This window comes from Carassius gibelio, chromosome B15 (genome assembly GCF_023724105.1).
Source record: "Carassius gibelio isolate Cgi1373 ecotype wild population from Czech Republic chromosome B15, carGib1.2-hapl.c, whole genome shotgun sequence".
NCBI classification, from domain to species: domain Eukaryota; kingdom Metazoa; phylum Chordata; class Actinopteri; order Cypriniformes; family Cyprinidae; genus Carassius; species Carassius gibelio.
The window spans coordinates 1853284-1863283 of NC_068410.1; the positions used below are offsets into that span (position 1 = coordinate 1853284).

The window sequence follows — 10000 nt, forward strand, 5'->3', positions numbered from 1 at the left end:
TATATAGAATTCGGTCCCACTTTATATTAAGGTGCCTTAACTACTTGCATCAAAAACAAGTAAAATGTTCTCATTGTGCTCATAATGTACTGCGGTGGGATACATTTAGGGACAGGTTTGGTGGTTTGAGAAGGTTTAAGGGGTTAGTTAAGGTGTAAGAGAAGGGTCAGTAGTGTAATTATAAATGTAATTACAGAAATAAGTTAGATATACAATTACATGCAGGTATTTTTTTTTATAGAAGTATAATGTAAAAAAAAATGTTTTTACACAGTAAATGCTTTGTACCAAATGATTAATCTAAAAATGTATTTACATACAGTAGTAGTTAAGGTCACCTGATATAAAGTGGGAGCTAAAGTACTAAAGGAACTGTTTAAGTACTAAAAGAATCGTCCGTCACAATTAAGTGAATACTAATGTTAAATTAAGTTAAATTCTCATCAAGATTTTAGACACAGTCAGCGTAAACTTTCTCTGCAGCGTAAATGCAGAGAAAGAAAGAGAGAGGTGAACAGACAAAAACTATTTAAGTAAATTCAATTATTCTCACACAAACACGGTGGACAGACTGGCAGCCCACACACACGCATGAGAGAATCCTGACAGCTAGATACACACTAACCCTGTCACATCCAGAGAGAGAGAGAGAGAGAGAGAGAGTGTGTGTGTGTGTGTGTGTGTGTAAACAAGTGAGGCCGTTGTGGGTCGATTCTAATCAGCCATGGCACAGATGAGTGTTCACCCAACAGTGGCACCTCAAATAAAGCCACACACACACACACACACACACACACACACAGGTTTATACTGTGCGATACTGAAAGTGTGTCAAAAAGTATTGCAGTAATTTTTGTCTTCATTTAAACCACTAGATCTAATATTTCATCATTTCAAACTTATTTCATGAGTTAATTTGCTTCAAAAGTGCGTTTGTGAATAAATGTTATTTTTGTTTTTTTATTTTGTTTTTTTACAATAAATCACTTGGTTTGGGGTTACTGTATGCCACGTATCTGTGACATTTTAACTAAATCTGCAATTCAATTAGATTAATATATGTGCTGCATATTTTGTAGTGGTTTCTTTTTTTTAAATGAAGTGACAAAGACAGCCGTAAATATAATATCATGATATTACAGTTTTAATGTAAAGTAAAATTATTAAAATTATATTATTTTTCTTAAATATTTTTTTATTTTAAATTTCAATATTATTTTTATTATTGTTAATATTAATATTAGCCATATTGAAATATAATCACAAAGTTTTGGCCAAGATGTGAAGTCATGCAAACAAGCAAATAAATAAACAAATAAATAAAATCACAATAATAAAATCACAATAACAATTTTTCTCATAGAAATTGCAATTAAATTGTTTTATTATATGCAATTATATATATATTATTTTTTAATTTTAATATTAATATATCTTATGTTTTTACTTAGTCATTTAATTTTATTTAGTAACAATAATAATATAAATTATAATTATTACTTCTTATTATCATCACCATCGTTATTATTGTGTAGCCATATAGATATGTAAATCACAATAGTTTGAAAAAAAAGAGTGAGAGAGAGTTCATCGTATTTTAAATCAAAATCATGCTCTTTCAAACATCTTACCGTTTAGACGTGGTTTTAATGATGTCCGACACTGTCTGCATGTAATCAGTGGCCAAAACTACTATCTCCTCTTCCTCAGAGAAATTATCACTGAAGATTCGGTCCAACAAACGCTTCCAGTGGAACTACAGAGAAAGAGATGACAATGTTTATTCTTCTCTCAAGTGGCTCTTTCAATGAAATACAGAATCCAGTAAACCTTGAGCGTCTGCCCTTTGCTTATTGATTTATACTTCATTTAGGGACCATGATCTGCGTTTTAAACAGAGGATCTGGCTTGCCAAAAATGTATTGGCCTTGTAGATCCAGCAGCTTCAGATATTTGCCGGTTTGCGTTCTAATTTTACTGTGAGGTGGAAGGTTATCTGCGGGAAGATCACCTTAGATCGGACAAGGCCATTATTCTTATGAAGCCAGAGAACTTTAGGACTCTTGGCATATATAAACCTGCTCTTTATCTTGCTCTCTGACAACAGATTCAACATAATTGTTTTCTTTATATTTTCAGCATCAATGACACATTTGAATCTGATTTATTTCTCACATCCAGCTCTGCTCAACTGAAATTCAATCACATAGACAAGACACCACAGGTAAGAAAAAAAAACCTTAACTAAGAGATTTTACCATACCTCCCCAGTTGATTGATTTCACTGAGAATTACAGAAAAAAATGTTGTATTGCAAGTTTTCAGAAATGTTGTTTAATATGAGCCATTAAGAGAATTAAATATGCACTACTTTGCATACATTTGCAGAAAAGAAACCTAAACAATGGACAAAGTCATGTTGAAAATTATTGTGTGATTTTGTTGACTTATTATAGTTAAAGGATTTTATAGAGATGATTTTGGATTTTTCTTTTTATCACTCCATAAATCAGAAAATATTGTCAATAGGCAGAAAAAAAACACACATTTTCGCCATGTTTTCATGAACGGAATTTTGTATAAATCTGTGTGAATGATATATGAACAAACCCCTCAGTAAAAACCTTCATAATATAGAGAGGAATAAACCTCTAAGTTTTGGTGTATGTAAGTGCTACTGGAGTGGAGAAAAAAAAACTAACCGCCTTTAAATATATGCATTTTCATCATGTTTCTAATAATAAAATGTTGTATAAATCAGTGTGATTGATATATGAACAAACCCCAAGGTAAAAACCTTAATAATATAGAGAGGAATAAACCTCTAAGTTTTGGTGTTTTTAAGTGCTGCTGAAGTGGAGAAAAAAACTCACCGTTTTTAAATATATGCATTTTCATCATGTTTCTGGTAATAAAATGTTGTAGAAATCAGTGTGTATGATATATGAACAAACCCCTTCAGTAAAATCCCTCAGAATATAGAGAGGAATAAAACTCTAAGTTTTGGTGTTTGCAAGTGCTGCTGAAGTGGAGAAAAATCTCTTTAAAGATATGTATTGCAATCGAAATCTATAGACGCCAATAGATAGTGCTATTAAATAAACACTTAAAAAGTGTGTTTTATATGTTTTCTTTACACTAGATTGAAAGAAAACACTTTATGAAAATGCAAAAAGCTGAAAATCACAAAACTGACCAGTGCATGGATAAAAAAGTTTTTGCCTGTAGTGTCTCACCTTACATTCTACTAATGGCTCAGTCTCAAACCATATTGACTCACTTTACATAGACTACTAATAAGGGCTTAAACAGGTTAGTTTGATCACCCCTGCTAATAATAATCTGTAACTAAATCAGTCTGGGGTTAAATAGCATCTTTATCCATTTACGGACATTCAAACGAAGACATTGAACATCTTTTCCAGAAAAGAAGTTACACTCAAAAGATAAAATAAATAGAAAAATATAGACATTTCATTATTACATTTAGAAATCATAAAAAAAAAACATTTATACAACTATAAACATATTTTTGTGTTTGTGTGTGTGTACTCACACTTGGAGCCATTTTCTGCAGCTGTTTCAGTGTCATTCGGTTGTACATGCTGCTGATGTCTTTTCTTTGGTCGTCGTATTCAGTCACAGTGATCTTTAAAAAAAAGAAAGAATGTTAATTAACATACATTAAAACACAAACATGCTTGTTTACACAAAACGGTCTGTATTCATTTACCACATAGATTTAAACAAGCACACATACTGGAGTTCAGAAGTATGAATCATTATAGTGATTCTGATCATTTGAGGGATTCATTTGACTGAACAAAATATTAATTTTGGTACTTAAATATTTGGTAAAACAAAGCTGTTCATCAAAACAATTTGATGCGAAAGTTATTTGTGTTTATTGGGGTTTCATGTAAATGTTCCAGTTTGATGCTATTATAGTGTGTTTTTGTTCCACAAAGTGTTTCTTAAAATTTGTTTTCTTTTAAAAGAAATAAAAAACAATATGAATATTAAAATGTGATATTTATATGTGACTAAAACAAAAAATATATGGTAAATTGTAAATACAATCACATGATTTTAAGTAAAATAAAAATTAAAATAAATGTAAAATATTTATACATTAAATCATTTATATTATTATTATTTATCACAATATCATTTTGAATTCTTGACAATGTATACATTTTTATAATTTGATTTTTAAATTTTCTGCATAAAATATGAGTAATGTAACGGATAGTGTGCCTTTATATTGTGTTGTTTATTCCAGAAACACTTTCTGAATAAATACATAGAAAAAAAACAAAATTTTCTCCAGTAACAAACAAATTATTAAAATGAACCAAATCAAAAGATTGAACAACACTAAAGTGCACACACACACAAGGACACACACGGATACACACACGGACACACACACACACACACACACACATACACACACGTGTGCGATACGTACATTAGCAAGTCTCGTCTCCAGGTCCAGAATCTCTCTGGATTTCAGCGTGGCATTGTGAGCTCCCAGCATGCTCAGCAACCTTTCCATCAGCGCTTTATAGGATGCCAGAATCTGAAATCATTGAAAGAAAATAACAAACAAACACTGTGACGTGATTTTAATGGACAAACATCTGACATGAAACTGATTTCATGCTAAAACTGACAATTTTATTTGGTAAATATCACACACAAAATAAAAATAAGCAATTATAAAACATGTTTTAATGTTTTCATTGATTAATTTCTGATGTTTAATGTCTCTAAGGTGCACTGATAATTTAAAAAACTAAATAAACTGTATGACTGTATGTTCCTATATATTATTTGTTTTATAAACAAAAGCAAAAGGAGCAAATATAAATGTTGTTTTAATGTTAATTATGACTGAATTTATTATGTTTTGGTTTCTACTAAGTTTACTGATAAAAAAAAAAGATATACCTGTATGTTTTTTTTATTACCTAAAGAGATACATTTTCATAAAAGGGAATCTTTAAATAAATGGTTTTTTTTTTTATTGTTTGTTTGTTAGTTTTTGTTAATATAATTTATAATTTATTACTTGTCTGGATGTCTTGTTATGTATGTAAATTAATTGTGTTGTTAATCTTTGTTTTTGTTTCTCAAGTACATTGATAACAATAACAAAAAAATCTGTTATTTGTTGCAAAGTTTTTGCCCAAAGATACTTGAAAAGCAACTTTTTATGTACATTTCATAACTATTTTTATAAACAAAAAGGTAAATGCTTTTATAGTTTAATTTCTCAAGTTTGTGTCTTTCTTAAGTGTACTGATAACAGTAACAGTAACTAAAAAGATAAAGATACACAAAAATGAAATCTCTGAACAACTATGTAAACCTTTGTATTTGAACTTTGTTTTTGTTACTTATCAATAAAGACTTAATATCTTGCATTTAGAAATTCTGTTGTGGTTTCTAGCTTGAAATGTGATCTGGACATGTTTTTTCATGAGATGAATCCATGTTTTTATTGATCTCTCAGTGGGATTTTGTGGCTTGTCAATTCTGATTAGTAGCTGTGTTGTGGCAGAGATCTGATGTCATCGGAGCGTGAGAGGATCACTGCTGTGACTTCATTATTAAGAGACACCAGCTCATCTGTGACATCATCAGCAGCTGTGACACGATCAATTAGACATGTGAGCTCACAGCGAGAGACGGCCGGAGTGACAGATGGCAGACAGACAGACAGATGGACAGATGGAAAGACAGAGTCCAGAACAAAAGAACACATGGAGAGATAAAGAGAGCCGTTTCACCTTCACACTGTCTTCATCCTGCCCCAGATAGAGAGTCCTTTCCGGCAGAGTCAAACCCTCCTGATCAATCTACAATCACACCAACACCAGATGAGGTTATTTTATAAAAAAAAAGACACTCACGAATGCTCACAAACGCGCTCTCTCACCCGAATGGTGTTTCGTGAGGAGTTTCTGTCATCTACGTTGACGGTGAGAGAGAAGAACACTGACGTGCTGTAAACTGCCTGCGTTTTATACAGCATCTCATTAAAATCTGGCCTTGTGGGGGCGGAGCCACTGTCCCACCCCGCCCCTCCGGGAGGAGCTCCAGACAGGTCCCACCCACCACAGCTGTCAATCACTTCAGTCATAGGCCCCGCCCCCAGACGATCAATTTCCTTCATGTTGATGCACGAGCGATAAAACTCTTTCACCTGTGGGAGAAAATAATACGTTTCCATTAAAATAACCATTCGAAGATCATTTTAAACAATAAAATCTCATAAAAATCTCATAAACTCATAAATCCAATCACATATGGGTAAAAGAAATAGTGATTCCTGACTTAAAAAATTATTATTAATAATAATAATTATAAATAATGATTTCTTAATATAAATAATAAGAAATATCATATACAGTCAAACCCAAAATTATTCAGACAGCAGATATAATTGTTCCTATTGTTTTACTAGTGGGTGCAGGACACTATAATTCATTTATGTGAGGGAGAAGAGCAAAAAAAGGAAATAGTGACATATTATTCCCCCCAAAAAAATTAATACAGTGGACTACCAGTAAAAATTGGGAGCAAAAATTATGAAGACACTTCGATATGAGCATGTTTTTCTTAAGTGTTTTTCTTTAATTGCTAATGCAATCTTGAACAAAATTAAGCATTGTTTGGTAACTGTTTGAGCTAAATTGGTTTCATCAAATTGTGTTTTTAATTTTAACAGGTGACAGCTATTCAACCGAATTCAGTAAGTACATTTCTATGAAAATTATTCATCTGAAATTATCAAGATAGCCAATAAACTGTGATCAAATGTGAGAAATGTTGGTGTGACCGTATGTCAAAACTGATACAAAATTGAACAGATTAAACAAAATGCATTTAAAAATCTGCATTTAAATGAAGCAAACATTCTGAGGGTGTGGTTGTACCTTTCTCTCGGCACTGTCTGGTTCTTTCCTCTGGATCGGCGCCTGTAGGAGGCGCTGTAGCTTGTCCTGGTTCTGTTCTCCGATGGCGGTGATGATCCCGTAGCTCAGTTTATCCTCCGGTATCCCATGTCTCCGGAGCCACCCGCCACAAGCGAAGCTGTAGAAGTCGTGACAGGGCTGGACGCTTGGGTCGACGTTCCCCTGGACAAAGCGCGCAGCCCGTAGAAGCGAGCGACGCTTTACGCAATCCTGACGACACTGGGAATCCTGCGCCTCCAGTGACAGAAACTTCAGTGCCAGCATGCATCCGAGAATCACGCACATCCCCGCCGCGAACACTAAAGCAGAGAGCAGGCAGATTTCGCGCCGGCTCCAGCGGGCCGGAGCCCCGCCCCCGGTTCCACCCCTGGCCCCGCCCACACACTTGTCCCGCCCACTCCGTCCGCGGTCCAGCGATCCGCCCAGATGCAGACTCATGCCGTTACTCAGCGTGCTGCTGCTGCAACGACTGCCGTACTTGATCTCCTGGAAGTCGTCGTAATGCGCCGTGAGCGAGTACGTCTTCTCCATGCTGACCGACGTCTGCGCCCGTGATTTGTTAGGGAAGGTGTGGAACATGATCTGGGATCAAAGTAAGGTCATGACCTTTGACCCTTTCAGCTCTTGGGTCAGACTGTATCCAAAGACTTTTTATGTCCTTGGTTTTTCGAACTGTTTTCTTTCTCAGTACGACCTGCTGTGAGAGAGATGCAGTTAATTAATTGCTTGATATAGTGTGGAAAATATACATGTTTACATATTTACAACAAAACGAGAGAAATGTAATAAAATATTGTAAATCCAATCACTCGTAAAAAAAAATCATTATAGCATTATTTAGACAATTTTTAAATTTTTTTATTGTATTTATTTTAAAATAATTATTTGCAATTAAATAAATATTTTTTAAAGATCCTGGTGAAATTTGCAAAGCAATACCACATGATTGATATATAATGAAGAATCAACTAAATGCATAATACGTTAACAATTTAGTTAACTTTTAAATTTAACAATTCCTTTTATTTTTTGACAAACAAAATGCAGCACAACAAAGGTCTACTGTTAAAATTAAAACATAAAACATTGTGTTTTTCATGTCATTGAAGTTGTTTACGCTTAGCAACTCTAATTTCATCAATGTACATTTTATAATTTGTGCAAGCTAAATTAACATGCTTTATAACTTGCTTTGATAAAATGTTCTCTGTTTCACGTGACAGATGCCATTATATTGTTGTGTTTTAGCCTGACAGAAGCGTTAGAATGACCAATCAGCATTCAAACCCATCACTATCTGTTTCAGAAGTCCTGATAAAAAAGCTTCATTAAAAACGGATCTGTCTTTTATGACAAGTCTCGCTTCTTAGTTCTTTTATTTGGCTTCTAATGCGCCTTCCTAAAGTTGTTTAGATTGATTTCAGACACTCGAGCATCAAAGAAACACTGGCCAATGACTCAAATGCCTGGATCGATCCGAGAGAGAGACAGAGAGAGACACAGAGAGAGAGAGAGAGACTCCAGGGAGCAGCGATTGATGGATGGAGAGAGGTGGAGAGTTGATGTGACTTGAGTGGGTAAGGAGAGAGCGAGGCTTAGCCACATTCAAACAGGTCCTCACACACACACACACACACACACACGCTACCCATCAACCACACGCCGGTAAACTGCATCAAGCCTGCCAGACAAACCTCACCTCCTGCAGAGCAACAAACCTGCTACTGGCTAATGGAGCACAACACACACACACACACACACACACACACACACGCGCGCACACACACAGTCTCTGTACTCCGTATTCACACTCAGAAATACATGTATCCAAACTATTCTAGCTAGACAGGTGTCACTGTGTTCTGAAATGTATCAGATGATGGACATAAAACATAAAAAATACATCTCGCCATTATTATTATTTTTTTTTTTTTAACTTGAAATAGAAATTTAAATAGCTATAACTTTTTAATTTCACAATTCTGCAGTTTTTCTTGGAATTGTGAGTTTATATCCTACAATTCTGTCTTCTGTGTAAACTCAATTCTGTCACAATTTTGAGTTTAAATTGCAGTTATGAGATTGACATAATTTTGAGTTCATGATGCAACGTATATGTCCTAATAGTGAGTCGCAATTCTGTCTTGTTTTGTCTTACAGTAAACTCCCAATTCTGAGTTTACACAGTAAGTCGCAATTTTGAGTTGTAAATTTTTTTGCAATTTTGAGTTTGTCGTAATTTTGAGTTTATATTAGTGATGTAACAATTATGGGTTTGATGATAAATCATGATAAAATTCCCCACGGTTAGTATTAACGTTAAATCTTTTACTTATCCTTAAACATTATTAGATTACCGCGATTCGAACAACTCGCAATTAATACCGTCCAGAATAAAGCACAGTTTTCATCTTCGCTCCATGTAATCCCTAAAGGAAGTGTTCTTAATAGCAATGATGTTTTGTCCACTGAGTTTACGGGAAACAGCTGTAATTCTGCTTTTCCATAAGCGCCACCTGCTGTCAGAGAGTGGATTTACAGAGACTTATATTTACATTCAGTCTGTGTTCAGCTTCTGTCTGGCAAAACCTGACCAAACTTGCATGTCCTGCTGTAAATTTTGATCGGTTAATAAAAAAAACAATTCAGATAATTTATCTAGAATTATTTATCATTTATTAACCACTTATTATTTTGACTTAGATCTTTTATTTAAAGGCGGAAATGTGAGGTTCACCTTTTTATTAAACGGTTAAGTTGTTACATTTTAACAATACCGTGATCATATTGATAACTGTGATACTTTTGGTCACTATATTTGTGAAGATAATTGTTCATACCGTTACATCCCTTGTTTATATTGCAATTCCGAGTTTATGTCCCACAATTCTGAGTTAATATGTCGCAATTCTGACTTCGTCGCAATTTTAAGTTTATGTTACAATTCTGAGTTTATATTTTAACTAAGAATAAATTTATGATTCTGAGTTTGTCGTAATTCTGAGTTAATGAAGCAA

At 34.0% G+C, this 10000-nt stretch overlaps 1 protein-coding gene across 1 annotated transcript in view; it reads right to left on the minus strand.

The window, feature by feature from the left end:
- The window catches only part of LOC127972154 (endothelin-converting enzyme-like 1), a 31430-nt gene that overhangs the window by 16801 nt on the left and 4629 nt on the right, over positions 1–10000 (minus strand). Inside the window, exons 2-7 of the mRNA XM_052575470.1 lie at positions 6945–7680; positions 5945–6211; positions 5796–5864; positions 4472–4582; positions 3557–3649; positions 1632–1756 (exon numbers count right to left, since the gene is read on the minus strand). Coding sequence (XP_052431430.1) covers positions 1632–1756; positions 3557–3649; positions 4472–4582; positions 5796–5864; positions 5945–6211; positions 6945–7562 — 1283 coding nt within the window. The 5' untranslated portion in view covers positions 7563–7680. The remainder of the gene's footprint in view (positions 1–1631; positions 1757–3556; positions 3650–4471; positions 4583–5795; positions 5865–5944; positions 6212–6944; positions 7681–10000) is intronic.